The sequence below is a fragment of the Arachis ipaensis genome, chromosome B2 (genome assembly GCF_059453495.1).
Source record: "Arachis ipaensis isolate K30076 ecotype BB chromosome B2, ASM5945349v1, whole genome shotgun sequence".
In the NCBI taxonomy this organism is placed as follows: domain Eukaryota; kingdom Viridiplantae; phylum Streptophyta; class Magnoliopsida; order Fabales; family Fabaceae; genus Arachis; species Arachis ipaensis.
This window is the reverse complement of record NC_142437.1, coordinates 122,397,703-122,416,950: the sequence shown is the minus strand read 5'-3', so window position 1 is coordinate 122,416,950 and position 19,248 is coordinate 122,397,703. Positions and strand designations below refer to the sequence as shown.

Here is a 19,248-nt window from a genome sequence, read left to right as displayed (position 1 = left end):
TCTCTAATAACGAATCATTGGTTTAACTGAATAACTTAATCAAATAGATAGACCTTTCTTTTTCTTTGTCTCAAGTCGATAGCTCTTCTCAATTGAAAGATACCCTATATTGATAATACACATTCCAGTTGACCGAGTCTAATTCTAATTGTTTTGTTCCGAAGTAAAGATATCCACGGGACGGTTTGTCTTATTTAGATATTCTCTTTCTTTTCGGATAGTCCTGAAAGGAGAAGGAAGGTTGGAATGCCAACAGGCGTCTATTATGGAATTCACCTGACCTGAGAGTACCCATTTAGAGAACGTCCGGTGCAAAAGTAATTGAATGGGTAAGTCGCCAATCCCTAAAACGGACTATTTAATGTACTTTATAGGGTTACGGGTAGACATTTTACCAGAGGTTTCTATTGTATCAATCTACCCCTGTGTGATTTTTGTTGAAGCATATTTCGGGAGTGCAGGGCAGATGATTTTAAAACGGACTCCCCATTCATTAGATAGAGAAGATCACCAAGATTTCGTGATGCGCTGCCGAACTTATTCCGATTCAATAAGAGATCTCAATATTATGCCTTGAAGAGGACTCGAACCTCCACACTCTTTAGCACGAGATTTTGAGTCTCGCATGTCTACCATTTCACCACCAAGGCATCTTAAAAGTGAATCGTATTCCATGAATATGATATCTAGCTAGTATTATGTATGGAATATATGACAAAGGTAGAATGTTAAATACATGCATTAAGATACGAATAAATTAAATACATACATTAAGATACGTATATATATATATATATTTATTTATTTATTTATTGCCCCATTTACAAAATTTTCTGGATGAAATAGAAACGAAGAGGATGAAATTGAAAAATGTAATATCTTGAGAATGTGAATCAGAGGCCACATTTACAATAATCATTGTAATGTTATGGTACAATGAAAAATGTTATGTGTTGTTTAAAATTTAGCTTTCAATCAATCTTTTAATTCAAATAATATTATTTAATTAAATTTTAATTAAAATATGTTCTTAATTTGTAACTAAATATGTTGATAATTAAAATTAATTTAAATTTTAAATACTAGAATTTCTATTACTCTTCTGTAGATAAATTATTATTTTATATTTAATTTTTTTATTATTATTATTAGATGAATCGTGCTATTTTATTCTTAGTGACTTGCATGCTAACTCAAAACTCATTCATTATCATTGTCGAATGAAATTTTAATAAGATTATATCAACATTTGAATTAAACAATAAATAAATTATTAGTCTATGCATCAATATTCTTTTTTTCTTTTTTATTTTTTTAATCTTTATCTCCAAAATAATTAGAGAAGACCAGCAACATAAAATAATTAGATCAAATTAAAGATAAATAAAGGAGCAATTATAGATATTCGAAAAAAAAAAAGATAACAAATAAAAATTTAATAAAAGTTTATAGTTTTCAACAAATTTTTTTTATTAGTTGGATTTTTCATTACTTATTTAAACACTAACACTTTTAAAATTATTAAAATGTATGTTCGTAAAAATTAATTTTTTTTCAATTGTAATACATTTAAAATTATTAAGTTATACAGAAAATATTTTTAAAACACATCCAAAATCATAAATCTAAAATTTAAATTTAAACATTAAAAATAAAATTAATTTTTTACATCTTATTCGATAAAAACTCATCTAATATTTTTTTTAATAGTTAGAGTTTTTCGTTACTTATTTGAATATTAACGTTTTTAAAATTATTAAAATGTATGTTTGTAAAAATTTGTTTTTAATTTCAATTGTAACACATCTAAAATTATTAAGTGATATACAAAATATTTCTGAAATACATCCAAAATCATAAATCAGAAATTTAAATTTAAACGCTAAATATAAAAATAATTTTTTTATATCTTATTCGATAAAAACTCATCTAATATTTCTTATTTCTTTATTATTTGTTGGATTTTATTGTTACTTATTTAAACATTAACACTTTTAAAATTATTAAAATGTATGTTTGTAAAAATTAGTTATTTTTTTAATTATTACACATCTAAAATTATTAACTTATATACAAAATATGTTTGAAACATATCCAAAATCATAAATCTAAAATTTAAATTTATACGTTAAAAATAAAACTAATTTTTTTTGTATCTTATTCGATAAAAATGCATCTAATATTTCTTATTTTTTTAATAATATTTTTAAAATTATTAAAATGAATAATTAAGGTAAATTTTTTAAATCTTATTCAATAAAAGTATATCTAACATATTAGTTCAAAATATGATCTCTTTTAGGGATTTTAGATATATGGATTAATAACTAAAACCCTTAAGATTTACTTTTGAATTTTAAAATTAAAATCTTCAATCTTACTGAATTTAACTTTTGAATGTGTATTTAAATGATAATTTATTAATAATTAAAAATGCTAAAACTAAAACAGAAATTTAAATTTTAAATTTTAAATTTTAAATTTTAGTTTTATTTAATTTATATTTTAGATATGTATTTAATTTTAAAAAGACATCAAATCTATTTAGATGTATTTGTTTTACTTTTTTTTTAATTATTGTAATAAAAAAAATGAATAAAAGATCACTTTTAAAGAATACCTAATCATCCTATGCCACAATTACTATGACACGATGTGTCTATATTGATACTGTGGTATTTTAGTTTGCCTAATTTATGGCATTATCCCCTCATGTTAATAATAATAAATAATTATACCAACTTCTCCTAATATTAGGTGATTGTTTGGATAAATAGTTTAATACTTTAATTAAACTTTTTTTTAAAAAAAAATAATTTAAATAATAAATATTTATATTAAAAGTAATTTATAAATAAATTATTTTGTATTTAATTTTTTAGTTCTAAAAGTATTTATTTTAAAAAATATATAATAAAAAGTTTTTTATTATGAAAAAATATATTTTTTTTAACTTCTTTATAAGTACTTAAATTTAAAAAACTACAATTTATTTTAAAAATTATACCAGACATTAATACTACTATTTTTCTTAAATCAAATGCTCAAAAAAATAACTTTGGAAGCTTCCATATGGCCCATAGTACACAAACACTTAGATTTTTCTTACCTACAGTAACGTCCCTACAAGAGGAGATTAATATTAGCTTCAGTAGAAATAAGTATCACGATTCACAAAATCACAGCAATTTCTTAGTTAATGTAATTGGTAATCTTCCTTCTTTGTGCAACTCAACTAAAATTAGTTAGGACTGTTTTCTTGCGCAAGGATTCATTTGTTCCTTACAATCTCTGAATAGATTAAGTGAAATTACAGCAAAATAAGTGAGTCTATGGTCCATATCCTACTTCACCATCCAAATCTATCTCTTCAAAGCCTTCTTCAACTTTCACCAATTCTCTTCTTGCCATTTCAAGATCAACTTCTACGGAAGCAACCATTGCCTTCAGCTTCTTCATTTCCATCTCCAGAGCAGCCACATTCTCCTTCACACTTTTCACCTTATCGGATCTTTCCATGTAATTTTTCATACCTAAGGCAGATTGAACATGTGGCTCCAGCCAAGTTAAATTGAATCTACACGTCTCGAGTTCCTCCCATAAGATTTGAAGATGGCTACAAGCCTCTTCATCCATATCTCTCGCCTTTTTAGTCTTGAGGAAATGCAGAACTCTTCCCAAAGCCGTGAATGCCCATTCGCTAAACCTTCGACTTCTCTTCTTCTGGCATCCAATAACTGAGGGATGCTTTGCACATACTTCATCTAGAAGAGGAACAAACGCTTTTTCTATTTTCCCTAAACCCCTGAAATCAACAAGCTCATCAATTGGGATTGCAGACATGTCCATAGGTAAAGGATTATCAGCATGTTCAATAGGCTTAGCAGGAACTTGCACAGAAACTGGTGGAGCAGCTTCATCAACCTTTTTCTCAAGTTCTGGGCGGCTAATGGAAATCCTAGCTTCACTTATACAAGTGTCATTCACAATAAATCCCTTGTTATAAATATAAAGGTCAGCTAAAGGTATAAACGATGTGAAGCCCCAGTCACTCTCTCTGGCATTGAATGTGTGTTGAGTTTCTGGAAAATTCATATATACTCATCAAGAGTCAACTTTTTATAAGATAGGACATACATTAACACCATGCTAGTATTGTAGATAAGATAGAACTCATATATTACTTAATGAATTAGAAAATAGCAATGTTGTTTTCACACAATTGGAGTGGTTTTGAACTTGTGAAATTGGTATGTATCTCACAAAACTCGTTAAAATAGTATATTTAGATCTTCTAAAGTGAGGAAATTGGTAAAGTGATAAAGTGAGGAGTTAATCACTATTGAATTTGTAACTCCTATCATATGTGAGATATGCACTATCTTAATTTAAAAGTAATTAATTCCTCACTTTATCATTTTACCAATACTCTCCCCATAAAGGATCTTGATCCAAAAAAGTAATCTATATAATTAGAATCACCAGAAGACTATGCATATAGTAAGACTAAGATACATGACCCATATGCTCATTCTTTATCATCAATGACCATGAATTCAAAAAAGGTAGAAATGAAAGCTTAAGTTTAAGTAGTCAAAACCAAAAATCTAAAACCCAATCAAAACACAGACTTTACAAGAAATTGTTAAGAAACACAAATTTTCATTCATGAAAAACATAACACAGCTAAAAGAAGCAACAAAGAAAAGAACAGGAAAACACATACAGGACAGGAGAGAAGTAAATACGAAAGATACCTTTTATCTGTGTCAATTTGTCATTGACCTGATTAATTAGAACCAACTTAAACTTGGAAAATCTGGTCTCTACATCAGGCAAAGTACCAGCATCTAAATAAATTGACAAGTAATCCACCTTGTTTCCCTTTGGATACATAAGAATCCGCCTAAAATCAAAGTCCAAAACATGTTAAAATGCACTTGTCAAACGGTCATGTCAACTAATCAAGTATCATACATATATAGTAAACAAGAATTAATTCAATTACCATGAATGACCACCAATGTAGAAGTTCTGAGAGTAAATCTTCTTGGATTTCAACTTATAGAAGTCCTTAATGGTCCATTTGAACGTCTCAAACGTTTCTCCAATCTTTTCTTGATTCTCCATTTGACACCACCACTTATTTAATTTATTCTTTTATTTATTTTTTTTTCCTCCTCCATTATCATTATCACCATCATGGTCATTATTGGTCTTCTTATGATACCTAAATAATAATATTGTTTATTCTTTTTCAAATTTTTGCACTTATTCTACGTAATTTTACTGCGTTATCTACTAATTTTCTAGTTATTTTTTTTTCTATCAAAATATATAAATCTATAACTCAAGCCTTTATAAAATAAATTTTTAGTTCCATCATATCATTTAGTTAAATATTTTAGTATCAGAATAAAGATATTTCAGTATTTTTCTTTAGAAATATATGTATTGTTTTATATATCAAATACGTCGTTCTCTTCTTAAACGTAAATGTCACTGTTCATTCTCTTTCGAATGTTTATACTTATCCTGCTTAAATTCGTCGTGTTATTACATATTTTTTCACTTATTCTCTTTTTTATTAAAATTTGTAAATTTGTACGTCAAATTTTTATAGAATAAGTTCTTAGTTCTATTGCATCATTTAGTTAAAAATTTCAGTATTAGATTAAAGACATCTCGATATTGTTTTTAATATTTTTATGAGTTTTTTTTATATATAAGATAAGCATTCAATTCATTAAATGTGTAATGATTTTTAGAAAGGTTCAATATTTTTGTGTTATGTTACTGAACTTCTTATGTCAATTTTAAGTAAAGTTAATGTGATATTTTAGTATACAATTTATTTTTAGTATTCTGTATCATTGTATTTAAATTTCAATATTACTTTAAATAAATTTTAATGCTATTTTTGTTTCTAGCAAAAATTTAATTCAAACCTATATTCATTCAATTAAATAAGATTGCAATAGAATACAGATATGTTCATTCAAGTCTAATATGAGAAACAATACTCCTAAAAGAAGAAATAAGATCAACACAAAAAAAAAAAAAAGAAAGAAAAAAAGAAGAATAATAAGAAGCAAAAAATGCAACATTAAAGAAGAGATTTCTGTGTTTTTGTAGCAAAATTTGAGTGTCAAAATTAAGAAATTTCCATATCATTGTTAAGAAATTTCAGTCTTATTTTTTTGATAAATTTTATATAATTCGAAAAAGAGAAGAAAAAATCAAACAAAAAAGAAGAAATCACTGCAATAACATATGAAGAAGAGGAGGAAAAAAAAAAACAAAACAAAGTAACAACAACACCAATAGAAGGAGGCAGAGGACGTCGAAACAACACGCGGAAAAAAGAAAAAACTCGAGGAAAAAGAAGTGTGTAATTTTATGTGCATGTTGTGTGAGTGAATTTCGAGCAACTTGGTTGAATTTAATTGTCAAAAAAACTTAGGAAAACTAAATTTTCACTATCCAAGTTCTAGACATGCAATGAAGTAGAAAGCTTCTAGGCCTAGACTCGTATATCACGGGCTCTACAAAGTTGGTGCAGGCCCAGAGCGGTTGAGGAGCATCTAGATCGTCATCCGCATATTGCCTCTCTGTTTATGTGAGTTTTTAGATACTTTCTTTTCCGTTTATGCATGAAATTGTAAATTCAAACTAACTTCTTAAGTCCACACTACTGACTGACTCAGTCAGAATACATTTTTCATTAATTCGAACAGAACATACGAAAGAATCTTCACACTCCAGTATCAAATTTGAAAAAGGACTCGAATTTCCCAACATACTGTGCATTGAATTCTTCCTCAATTTTGTTTCGTTGCTCATTGATCTTTAAATCGAAAAGGAGAAAAAGAAAAAGGCAATTATAGTGCCGGCAAAAGATGTTGGTTTGTCCTAGGTAAAATATTATGAATCCAAAATTGCTGATAGATATGAAATTAAATATTGACTAAAAAATAATTAACAGAAAAGTCATTGGTTTTGACAATGATCAGCTCAATCCCAAAGTAAACTTAGTTTAACATTGTGTTTCTCATACAAGAAAGACAGTCTTTCCTCCACCTAAACTTTTCCATCAAGAAAAAAATGTGTTTCTCTGTTATCAGGGGGCATCTGATTTCCCTACAAGGAAATACTTGGTTTGAAAATAGGTCCCACAAAATATTTTTAAACATACAATATTCTATAATAGTTTCAAGACAGAACCAGCAGTTTGTGAAATCTGAAACAATCATGTTAGATTTCCTAAGACACATAATCTTCAATTAATAATGATTTTGAGATTATGTCTCTCTGAATCATAGTAAACACATTCAGCTTAAGAAAGAGAGCCAAACATCCTATTTCGGAAGGTTCTCGTCTGCAACATCACTAGGGAGGTCCAGACCTGGAGGTATCTTCCCTGGATAGTTGGTTGTTGATGCTGTTGATCCTGTCATACTGGAAGGAAAACAAAAATCAATGAAAAGGAACCTATTTTTACTGTCAGCTTGTATTTGCAAACTCACCTTCTATCGACAATGACCATCGAGCGAAGCTCACAATTGGCAAAGCTGCAAGGATATGTGAAACAAGTCCATCATTTACTTTAATTTCAATATAAAAGTTGTAGGAAACTGATCACAAATCAAAGTGCCCCATCCAACGGAATATTACAACATATAACCTTAGTACCTTACATATCAAACTCAAAATACAGCAGTCACTCTCTACGCGTCTATTACTGATAGCAAAGCAAATAATAATTCTTTTCTTTCTAATAAAAGCATAGATTCAGGAAGCCATTGTAAATTGTATTATCGGAGCTTACTGCTTGGATATTTCCTTCTTCACCAAGGGGTTGCAATCATTTCCGAATCCATTCAAAGTATGAAACAAGAATCCACTATGTGTCACAATTGCTATCTCCTTCTCATTTCGTGTCCATAACCTGTGATGAAGTTAAAGAGTAAAAATAGATCCTCTCAATTTAACGTATCTATCACATTCGATGGAAATTCTCATATTCCTTGCATATAACTAGTTGGATGGTTTGCTAGTACATCAGAACAGAATCACACAAATTCTCTTATTTTCCAAATTTCAAGGTCACAAGGAGATCTAGGCTTTGAGAAGCTTAACACATTCAGCTATATCTAGAAAACTTTATTGAAGTACATTAATTTATGGAAGATACGAGTGATTATATCTTCCAATTGCTAAGAGACAGAATAGAACTGAATTACCTAATTGATACATTAAAATATGATTTTAGTGTGGCATAACATTTAAGGTTTTTGATGATAATAAACACATACCAGTTCATGAACTTCATCCCCCTAGCTGCGAGTTCTTCCTTTGTCTCTCTAACATTGGCCTTCCACCAAATATCTTCATCGCTGTCTATCTGAAAAGAAAAGTCAAATAGATTATCACAAACCAGAGGAGAATATATTAAATCTTGGCCAACCCTTTTACGGCTTAGATAAAGGTGTCAGCCATCTTCAGTGAAAAAAAGCATTGTAGGTATTTGAAGTCTATGTACTTGCCAGCGAAAAATCAACAGCAGGAAAAAGAAACTGATACTCGCTAACACTTCTTCTTCTATCACAAGGATGAACTCCCTGCATGAGAAAACATGCGGAGAGATTTGTAAGGCTCCTATATGTCAATTTTAATATCACATACAAGGAACCTTCCATAGAAATGTGTTAAACTGTATTTACTCATAAAAGATAAACACACAAAGAGAAAAAAAAAAAAAAAACAAAAGAACTGGTAATTGATGTAGCCTAGATGTATCGGTATATGCACTATTCTTGCTCAATCTTCTATTCTCAGCATATAACATGAATTCCTGGATTACTTATTGATTAGAGAGTCCAGAATTAAGACCCCGAATCCATGGTGAATTTGCAGGCACTACCTTGAGGGTTAAAAGATTTTATTCCCATGACTAAAAAGGAAAATATCTCACATGCTGAGTTGGAGATTGAACTTCTTAACTGTAGTACATGTAATGTGATGTAATATCCCTTGTAGAAGAATGTGGTGCCCAACAGGTAAGAAGATTACCAGACTGTAGAATGGCATACCAAATGTTCACGACAAAGCTCAACAGCAACGATTGGCGGGGCATTTAGACTTGAAATTGCAGCTCGATTGCAAGCTCCTGCGTTTGCCACCATAAGAGGCAGCACATCCGCTTTATCTGTGTAGCCTTCACCACCAAACACTCCAACAGCTGTTTGTAGAGTCCTACAAACATAAGTTGCATTATGCAGCTGTCTTTTGCCTCAGTGCAGTTACAAAGTAAATGTCTCAAATAAACGGGTCTCAGATTTATAAGTAGGATAAACAAAAAAAAAAAAAAAAATTTATACCATACCTAGCTTAGCATAATATAAGGTTATAATTTGATAACTAATGTCCCTTAAGTTTCAGTTACTTCAATCTGTTCCCAATTCCCATACAGCACATGCATTGCTAGAGATGCCAAAATCTATATATGGATCCACTAAATGGCAACTAGTTTTGGTGGTATGATAAGAAGTAAGTCTCCAATTCAACCACAAAATCCCTAGATAGTTAAGTTGACTCTTCCAATATACAATACACGTCTGAGTCTCCTAATCCATGATGGATTCTAAAACCATAAAAGGGTAAATTGTTAAAGGAGACGTGGATACCTCATTAAAGGAGACGCTATGACAAGATCAATCTTGTTTATGAGACCGGAGGAGTGAACATGATTTCGCAAATTGTCAACCTGCAAAAACAGAAATCATTACACTGACAAGAAGAAGAAGAAGAAGAAAGAGAGTAAAAGCTTGATAGCGAGTTGGAGGGATTTACAAAACCTGTTGCCAGCCCAAGTGGGTGAGATGAGCATCAAAGTAATCGGGGTTCATGTAAGCCTTGTAGTTCTTGTCTCCCTCGACATTGTGGATCCCCTGCGCATGCCTGACCTGGCTGGATCAACACTCTAATTAAGTTCCCGAAAACAATGTAAGAGAGAGAGAGAGAGAGAGAGTAACCAACCAGGTGAATGGTTTTGCAGCGATGAAGCGGGAACAGAGTTGGAGCAGCAGCGCCACCATCCATGGTCAAGCAGATCGAGAGGTGAGGGAATATCTACGCTATCTTAGCCACCTGATTAATAATTATATCTGCTTCCGTCACTTCTCTTCTTTTCTTTTTTATTAATGTTAATTTTAATATCTTGATATAAATTATTTTTGCCCAACTTTATTGTCAAAACTTTATCCACTTGACAAAAATAAGCTTAAGCTTTCCTTTTTCTTTTCCAAAGTAATTAATAATAATAATTATGGTTTTTTAATCGATGGTCTTGATCTCTCCTTCTCTCGTCGGAGAAGCAGTGGAGAGCAATGAGAGGAATGTCAGCGAAGCTACCATCACCACTCTTCCCATGGCTCATCTTCATAACACTCGCATCCCTCTATTTCCTCTCTTCTTTCATCTCCCTCAACACCCCTTCTTCCTCTTCCTCTTCCTCTTCCTCTTCCACTTCCCAATCACTCTCAATCCCACACTGTGATCTCTCCAAAGGTCGCTGGCACTTCGATCCAAACCGCAAACCTCTCTACGACGACACCTGCCCCTTCCACCGAAACGCATGGAACTGCATCAGAAACCAGCGCCAAAATCTCACCTTCATCAACTCCTGGACCTGGCTCCCACGCCGCTGCGATTTGCCTCGGATCGACCCGCTTCGCTTCCTCACTAAGATGAGGAATCGGAATGTTGGCTTTGTCGGCGACTCCCTCAATGAGAATTTCTTGGTTTCTTTTCTCTGCATTCTCAGGGTCGCTGATGAGAGTGCTAAGAAGTGGAAAAAGAAGGGTGCTTGGAGGGGTGCTTATTTCCCCAACTTCAATGTCACTGTAGGGTATCATCGTGCTGTTTTGCTCTCCAAATACCAGTAAGTTTGTTATCATTAATCAAGCACTTTCCTTGTTCTTTGTTTGATTCTCAGTATTGCAAAGGAGTTAACTTTTTTTTCGAAATTTAAATTTTATTTTCTTGGGGATCTTTGATGAAACATTTTTGTTAATGTTTAAAAACACGATTAGAGTTTATGGAACTTGAGATAAAAATGTAAAATTGTGAGAGTGTGGATTTTACCAATGATGGAAAGTAATTGATGAAATGCAGGTATATTACATGCTTATGCCTCTAATGAATGTAACTAACTACTATGTCATATAACTAACGAACTCAGTTGACCTCTAAATCACCAGAAAACTCTTAATTATCTAAGCAATACTTAAACTGGAAACTGTTTGGTTGTCGTAATCAACTGACTCTATATTAGTTGTTCCCAAGTATATTCTTTTTATGAGTGATAGTTAAGTGTCCTGGTTACTTTGTTCTTGCTTTAAATGTTTGAAATGGCAACCTTATGTGCTCATTACTGATCAAACAAAGGTGGCAGCCAAAACAATCTGAAGCTGGGGTGGGAGATGCGCCACAAGGTATCTATCGAGTTGATGTTGATGTTCCTTCTGATGACTGGGCTAAAATTGCCGGGTTCTATGATGTCCTAGTGTTCAATACTGGTCATTGGTAATTCTTCTTTTCCTTTTCCCAAATTTTGGAAGTTTTGGATGATCGAGAGTTACTGTAATAGTGGGAAAAAAATTAAGCAAATATCATAAGGAGATAATTATCTACCAATATGTCTTGATACAGCTACTCCCCAGTTAATTCCGGTTTGCCACTGTATTTTCAATGGTTTGTTCAGATTTTGATAATTGTAATCTTTACAGGTGGAATTTTGACAAATTCCCCAAAGAGAAACCTCTTGTCTTCTACAAAGCAGGACAACCAATAGTTCCTCCACCTGCAATGCTGGATGGGCTTAAAGTAGTCCTTGATAACATGATCGCATATATTGAAAAGGAATTCCCCAGAGACACTCTTAAATTCTGGCGTTTACAATCTCCAAGGCATTTTTACGGTGGAGATTGGAATCAAAATGGAAGCTGCCTGTTCAATAAGCCACTTGAGGAGAATGAGGTTTGTATTTCTGAGACCTGCCTTGATTTTACGTCTCTTTCTTTTCTTTTCTTTCCTTCTTTTTTTTCTCACGGTGAAAATCATTCTCCTGGTCCTCCGGACATAGTTTTCATTTGAAAATGGTTTTAGTTTGAAGTTACTTATATATAGTTTTCATAGTTTGCATTGGCATAGAGATTTGGATACTAATACCTGGACAGCTTGAATTATGGTTCGAACCCAGGAACAATGGAGTTAACAAGGAAGCAAGACAGCTGAATGCTGTGATTGAAGAGGCATTACAAGGCACTGACATCCGAATGCTCGACTTAACTCATTTGAGTGAGTTCAGAGCTGATGCTCATCCGGCAATTTGGTTAGGAAGGAAAGATGCAGTGGCAATATGGGGTCAGGATTGCATGCATTGGTGTCTGCCTGGTGTCCCCGACACATGGGTTGATATACTGTCTAAACTGATACATGATAGTTTCGAGTAACTGGTGTGCAATGTAAAGCTGATATCGGATCTTGTATGTCATACACTGAAAATTTCCACTATAGATACTGGGGCCTGGCTGCCATGAATGTTTCTGGGACCAAGATGTGAGAATCTTGTGTTGTACATTATGATGTGGAAGGCTGTCTTTGATGGAAGAGAAGTTTTACTCCGCGATGTTTGATGGAAGAAGTGGTTATTTTGGTTGAGCATGAGCCTACTATAATATTAAAAGCGGCTCCCTTGTAAATCCCATACGCTTAAATTCTTTTATTCAGATTGTAATGATTATTATTTTTTGCGAACCTTCCGTTGTGCGTTACACCTTTACTTGACAATGAGTGATGTGATCCATAACACAACTAATGATTTGATGCACCACTATTTAATTAGAGTGTATCTACATATCTTTTATTTTTCCTGTAACAATTAAACGTTGCTGGTACTAAATGTTTGTAGCCGCTGCCACTTTGGCAATACTGTCATGGCACAAAAGCTAAACATATTTAGTGCATTCATAATTGTACAAAAGGAATGCAGACAAGTGCCTTCTTATAACCAATGTTTGATCATGAAAGCCTCTGTACAATGGTTCAAGGTTGAAAATGCAAAAAAATTGTCCGGTAAACATTGATCATGTGGAGCCCTGTCTCCCATCAATTCCTGGTCACTAGAGACCATGTCTCACAACGACACTACACCTAACGGTGGAAAAGTTGAGACCAGAGCAGCAGAATGTAAATAGATTCCCTCATTTTATTTCACCCAAATGTAGACGAGAATTCAGTAAGAATATACAAACAGGTAAACTGTAAAAATACTGTTAGAGAAATTCACACCCAGCCACGCATCTCAGAAATAGAGTTGTCTGCACTGTGCAACCGTAGCTACTGCTGGACAATACGGACACTTGAATACTTGTGCGCTGCTTTTTGATAACCTCATAATTGATTGCTTGCAGAGAACATGATAACAGGGCAGCAGCATTGGGGGGTTTTCTTCACTACATTGATCCCTACTCACAGGGCAAACAAAAATGGAATGAAAATGGAATTCCTTCCCAAGTTCTAGTGGCACCGGCAACTGTTTCATCGACTGCCACTCGTGCTTCTTTACGGCCATCACATTTGCCAGCTTTAAGAGTGTAGGCAACCCCTCAAATCCAGCTGCCATTGCTACACTCAAAGGACTCTTGTAGGACTGTCCAAAGAGAGTGCAAAACTGCCTATTAAGCTCCTCAGTTATCTCAGTCCAATTGGATGGGCAGACCAAGTCAGGGTAGGGGGAGTTCTCAACCCTTCCAGAATATAAAAGGCAACCCATAAGCTTTTGGAAATCGTTCTCGTGGAGGGAAGCCAAAGGAGCAAGATAAGTCCGGGCATATTTTAAGGCATCTGCTCGGTTTCCATTTCGCAGGAGCTCTATAAATTGCAGCCTGTGTATTCTAAGCTCGAGATTGGTACCATTCTGGGGAAGTTTCTCTCGGTTGGCAGAGACCCATGTGAGAGCGGGCTGGATGTTTTTAACCCTCATAGCTTCTAGAATCTGATGCATTTCCAAGAACAGAGATCTCAGTGCAGTTGCTTCAGGCTCACCAGCCTCTTTCATGATGCTATCTCCAACATCAAATAAACCTTGATGGTAGAAGTGGTTGGCCAAGATTTGGTTTACAACGTGAGCATCATAGTCAGCAGTTCTGTATACCTTGGATATATCTGGGTATAATAGCTTGTCCAGGAGCTTTTGGTACTTGGTAACACTTATGTTCAATTCCTTCTGTGATCCTTCTAATTGTTGAAGTGCCCCGATAGCATTAAGCTTAAGCATAAGTTCTGTAAGAATGGATTTCTGGCTCTCCTGAGCTAACTGAATTGATATCAGTGCCTGCTCAATTTCATGGCCAATCTGGTCAACAATGTCTTGAGACTTGGAATAAGATAACTTCTGCTTCTTTGCCACATGGTCAAATGCATCTCTAATGTCATTCAGGTCCATCTTAGGTTTAAGTCAGAGAGAGACTCCTATAAAATTTTGACAAAAAGCAGTTACCACCAATTGTATTTATTAAAAGGTTGCAAGAAAGAAGGTTTGCATAAAGGTTTCTTCACATCTGTCTTATAGCCTCTTATCAACCACTCCCAAGGAGAATTCAAAATACTATATACTCAGAAGATTACAAGGATTTCAACCAGCCACCAACAGACCTATTATCCTGTAACCTTCCCTTTTTACCCTCTTTGAGTACTAATTGAGCAGTAGTAATATCCTATAATTATGACTAATTAACATAGATCAAGAGGTACATCTCAATCGGGGATATAAACAGAAAATTGACTGATTAGAGGAGAATGTAGAGTGTAGACAGGCTCACAAAAATGTATCTTTCATATAAAATCAATCTTGCCCATAAAATAGTATCAAAATGGTAAATGCGATCACAATGGTCAAAATAAGTAAACTTTTGACAGAGAAAGCATGCACTATCACTATGAACCCCAAAGCGCAAACCCAACAAATTCCCTGCAGAAGCGTTACAGACACTTACGTATAACGTGAAGCGTGAAATAACAAATGCAGACTAAAATCATCAAAGGAACAGAATTTTCAAGAGCATGCTTATGTCACACGCACACCGAACAAAGGGCTCAAACTCCTTCAAATAACGAAATAAAATAAAAACACCAAACTTTTAATTAGAATTAAAAATAATGCATTCAATAGCAAATTGGATCCTAGTGGAATGAAATTTACATAGGGATAAAACAGCAGAGACAAAAAAGTGCAAAGCTCATATTCTTTTACTTCAGAAGTGTTGTATATAATATATTCAAACCCCTTGTGAGAAGATCACACAGTCCCTGATTGCCACGAAATGGTTCCAACAAAACGAAACAAATTCACACCTTTGAAACGGTGGACTCCACATGATGAATGAAGCACCGAAACAGAACAAAACAAAGCCTTCGGGGGAAAAGAAAAGGTTCGATTACTTTGTCGTTGATTTTGTCTAAAAACCTTCGAATTGGTGCAACAAGGTTAAGGAGGAAAAAGGGGAAAATAACAGCAAAAAGAGAGGGGGAAAACAGAAAAAATAGGGATTAAAATGAGAGGAAGTTAGTTATTGCGTTACCTGAGGGGTGAGGTGAGAGCGTGAGAGGGAAGGAATAATAACTGAGGTCGTGAAAGTGGTAGATAGAATGAGAGTGTTTAATGTTTATGTGTCACGCAAATCTAAATTGGTGTCAACTCGCGTGAAATCGTCTATGAAGTTACGTTTGTACCCTCGTGTTCCTTGCAATGTAAGTGCTAGTTGCCTAGTTGGTGCTTGTATTTTGTGCATGGACCGTTACATAGGAACAAAAGGAACCAGACACTTCCCCCTCTTTCTTTGGCGGCTGGCTCTCTCCATACAGATTGGTGAAAACTTAATTTCTTGTTTTTTACATAATTTTGACTAAATTATCTTTTTTTTTTTTTTTTTTTTACCAAAGATAGGAGACTCGAACCCGCAACCTCTTAATTGAGTATGGGGAGACTATGCCATTTGAGCTATTACTCATTGGCTTTGACTAAATTATCTTAATAATTTTTAATTATTAATTTTACATAATTTTGACTAAATTCTCTTATTATTATTGTTATTATTTCGATATGTAGTAGATCACAACTGTGACAACGCTATTGTATTGACAAGCACACTGCTCAGTGCTCACAGCAGAATCTACTGTTGAGGTCCAACCAGAAGTGAACGAAGAATTGTTTTCAGCAGATATTCTAAGGGCTGACAGTGAACAGATTATGGAAGAAGAATCGAGTAGAAAAGTTGTATTCAATTTAAGATGATGACGTTAGATAAGACAATGTTAACGATCAGAGTATTATATATAAAAAGAAGAATAAAACAATTAATAGAACAAAACAAATTTTAGTCTTAAAAGGAGAAACCGTCATCCCTGCTATTACAGAAAACATCTCTATCAATCAGCAACGTTGTGATCATCTTGCTAATCAAATTTGGAAGGTAACTGTTACGAGGGTTATTTGAATGGACCCGAACATGAGATTCAGATTCTTTCTATAGGAAACTAAGTTAGCAATAGTTTTAGACAAATTTTGAGGGGGTTAGAGTATTTATATTTGCAGGTGGAAGATCGATAAAAAAAGTTGTTAAGTGGTAGCATTAGTATTGTAATGTAGATTAGACCAAATAATTAAAAAAGGAGGAAAGCAGATAAAGATATTTGACGAAAAATATACAAAGCAACGACTTTAATTTGCAATTATTTTACATGAATAATCAAATGTCTCATCACGATCATGAATCGTTAACTACCATCCGCTGTAACAAGCACAACTCGAAAATTGTGACAAGCTCAATTCAGTGTGTGACATCTACATCTATGCACTTCTATAGTGTTAAACAAATAATGAAAAGAATTTCCCTCCAAAGGGCCTCAATTTACTATTGTAGTATACAAAATGGTGATGATTGTAGGCACCATATAAAAATGAGGACAAAATTAAGACGACCTCACTTCTGAGACCGTCCCATTTTGACTCTAATCTTCTCTTCCATCACGGAAATTTCTGTCTCCAGATCATACATTCTGTTAAGAGCACGCATGTTCTCAAGTACTTCATTCAGACAGCGATTATCATTCCCATCACACCTCAGGTGTTGCATGGGACCATGAAGTAACTTGTTCACAATACCCATACTAAGTGCATAAATTGCTTCTTTCTGCTCCTTTGATATGTCATTACCGATCTTGGACAAACACTTATCCAGCTCAGAGGCTCTAATCCTTTCAACATAAGCTCTAAACTTCTTAATGGTAGGGACAGTTTCCAGCGAGTCCATCCATGCTTCAAATTTATTCAATTCCTCCAAGATAATAGCCTGGGCTTCTCTTGCTTTTTGGAGTCTGTCCTCCTTGTTAGCTACTACAACTTCCTGCAGATCATCCACATTGTACAGAAGTGCATTATCCAGATCCGACACACTCGGTTCTACGTTCCTGGGAACACATATATCAATGAAAAGTCGCCTTCTTTCTCCTCGGCTAATTGGAGGAAGCATATGGACATTCTCTTTTGTGAACAATGGGGATTTAGATGCAGTGCTGGTGAAGATAACATCAGCTGCAGCAGCACATTCAAGTATTTCTGAAAGAGGCCTGTAAACAACTTCAACATCTTTCAACTCATTACGAATAGCATTGACCTTCTCTTCAGTTCTGTTAACAACAACCATTTTCTTGCACCCTTTTGCTACCAAATGTTTAATTACGAGTTTACCCATCTTTCCTGCCCCAATTACCAATACTCCAGCATCGACATAGGAAGACTCTGAAAGCTTCATTAGTCCCAGCTCCACGGCTGCAGAACTGACAGAAACTGATCCCGACGAAATGTCAGTCTCACTTCTAACGCGTTTTCCAACAGAGATTGCCTGCTTGAACAACCCACTAATTTTCCTATCAAAGCCGTCAACTCCTTGTCCAGCCTTCACAACTTGTTTTACCTGAGCAAGAATCTGACCTTCCCCAAGAACAAGAGAGTCAAGCCCAGCAGCTACTTCAAACAGATGCTGTGTGGCATCCTTGTTGTATAGCAAGATTTGGTGTTTACAAAGCTCATGTACCGGAACCCCACTTGTCTGCCAAGGAAACAATATCAACGGTTTCAGTAACATATGACATGTTTGTCAAACAACAACAACAACAATGATATGACGGAAGAGTACCTTTGACATCCATTCAGTTACTTCTTTAACACCACGGTGCTGTGAGAGGGCCACAACATATATCTCCATTCGGTTACACGTGCTAAGAACAGCAGCCTCTTCAATATGGTTCAAAGCACAGAGCTCAGTGATGACCTGAGGCCACTGGGCTTCTGGGATTGCAAGCTTCTCTCTTATCTCAACTGGAGCAGTGTGAATGTTGAGTCCAATGGCAATAATGCTGCTCTTTTCCTTAGTATATCCTAAAGGGGGTAAACCAAACAAACCAAAAAGTCAACACCAAAATCCACATCCTATCCTATATCCTATTATGTATCGTCAGTTTCCTGGGCTTGAAAAGATTGAAACTTTTATGCGGAATTCGAAAGACTTACTGTTAGCTGCGGAAGACTTGAGCAGCTCGAGAGGGGAAGGAGTGGAAGAGATCGGTTTTGGAGGGGTCCCGTTTCCCTGCGAAACGGCGTCGCATCTAGGGTTGATAGATGGTGTTGATCTTGCGGAAAGTCGAGCGCCGGCGATGGAGGAGGGTTTGGAAAAGAGGGGGAGTTGGGAAGGAGAGCGCGGGAATGAGGCGGAGGTGCGAAGGGACGGAAGAGCGGCGGTGGCGGCAGAGGAGGAAGAAGCTGCCGCCATGGAATAGGGATGGGTGGTTGAAATTAGAAATGGAATTGAAGAGGGATGGATCGGATTGGGTGCATGTGAGGTGCAGGTTGCAATTACATTAATAATGAAGAAAAGGAGGGAATTAGGGAGGGGGATGAATGGGGAGAATTGAAGATATTGTCTTCGTCTGACGAATCAACAAAAGCAGCAATGGAAGGGGGAGTCCACACGCCCCCACCGACCCATTCCTCAACCACCAACGTTGACGATCTCAGCCACTTTACTTTATAGCTTCTTTAACCCCATTATAAAACGTTTGAAATTTCTGATTTCTCTCTTTTAACCACCGCGGCACAGTAGATCATCGCTTTTTATTTAGAAAAAA

At 34.7% G+C, this 19,248-nt stretch overlaps 4 protein-coding genes and 1 pseudogene across 10 annotated transcripts; 1 reads left to right on the top strand and 4 right to left on the bottom strand.

The window, feature by feature from the left end:
• Window positions 1–3,099: 3,099 nt before the first annotated feature.
• Window positions 3,100–5,145, bottom strand: LOC107628001 (MATH domain and coiled-coil domain-containing protein At3g58370-like). The gene is made up of 3 exons (XM_016330804.3): window positions 5,009–5,145; window positions 4,758–4,906; window positions 3,100–4,082 (listed from the first exon to the last, which is right to left on the bottom strand). Exons 1-3 carry the CDS (start codon window positions 5,128–5,130, stop codon window positions 3,331–3,333), a joined length of 1,023 nt encoding a protein of 340 aa, XP_016186290.1. The 5' UTR covers window positions 5,131–5,145; the 3' UTR covers window positions 3,100–3,330.
• Window positions 5,146–6,978: 1,833 nt separating this feature from the next.
• Window positions 6,979–10,216, bottom strand: LOC107626279 (Phosphoglycerate mutase family protein). Of its 3 annotated transcripts, none has more exons than XM_016329122.3 (9): window positions 10,039–10,216; window positions 9,858–9,965; window positions 9,687–9,766; window positions 9,093–9,255; window positions 8,547–8,621; window positions 8,316–8,404; window positions 7,829–7,948; window positions 7,527–7,571; window positions 6,979–7,458 (listed from the first exon to the last, which is right to left on the bottom strand). In XM_016329122.3, the coding sequence occupies exons 1-9, from the start codon at window positions 10,099–10,101 to the stop codon at window positions 7,359–7,361; spliced, it is 843 nt and encodes a 280-aa protein (XP_016184608.1). In that variant the 5' UTR covers window positions 10,102–10,216; the 3' UTR covers window positions 6,979–7,358. The 3 variants fall into 3 exon arrangements, with proteins under 3 accessions (XP_016184608.1, XP_088360299.1, XP_088360300.1); XM_088504173.1 differs by having other exon boundaries at window positions 8,543–8,621; window positions 9,073–9,255; window positions 10,039–10,196; XM_088504174.1 differs by having other exon boundaries at window positions 9,858–9,969; window positions 10,039–10,193.
• A 42-nt stretch (window positions 10,217–10,258) lies between these two features.
• TBL12 (trichome birefringence-like protein (DUF828)) lies at window positions 10,259–12,892 on the top strand. Its single transcript, XM_016329116.3, has 4 exons — window positions 10,259–10,942; window positions 11,449–11,586; window positions 11,790–12,039; window positions 12,240–12,892. The coding sequence occupies exons 1-4, from the start codon at window positions 10,389–10,391 to the stop codon at window positions 12,513–12,515; spliced, it is 1,218 nt and encodes a 405-aa protein (XP_016184602.1). The 5' UTR covers window positions 10,259–10,388; the 3' UTR covers window positions 12,516–12,892.
• A 110-nt stretch (window positions 12,893–13,002) lies between these two features.
• LOC107626278 (protein RMD5 homolog pseudogene) lies at window positions 13,003–15,763 on the bottom strand (annotated as a pseudogene). Of its 4 annotated transcripts, XR_015905000.1 has the most exons (3): window positions 15,645–15,752; window positions 15,418–15,529; window positions 13,003–14,535 (listed from the first exon to the last, which is right to left on the bottom strand). The product of XR_015905000.1 is annotated as a protein RMD5 homolog pseudogene, transcript variant X4 (transcript). The 4 variants fall into 4 exon arrangements; XR_015904999.1 differs by lacking the exon at window positions 15,418–15,529 and having other exon boundaries at window positions 15,645–15,763; XR_015904998.1 differs by having other exon boundaries at window positions 15,418–15,719.
• A 1,005-nt stretch (window positions 15,764–16,768) lies between these two features.
• Window positions 16,769–19,248, bottom strand: LOC107626276 (glutamyl-tRNA reductase 2, chloroplastic). Its single transcript, XM_016329115.3, has 3 exons — window positions 18,635–19,248; window positions 18,261–18,502; window positions 16,769–18,173 (listed from the first exon to the last, which is right to left on the bottom strand). The coding sequence occupies exons 1-3, from the start codon at window positions 18,891–18,893 to the stop codon at window positions 17,046–17,048; spliced, it is 1,629 nt and encodes a 542-aa protein (XP_016184601.2). The 5' UTR covers window positions 18,894–19,248; the 3' UTR covers window positions 16,769–17,045.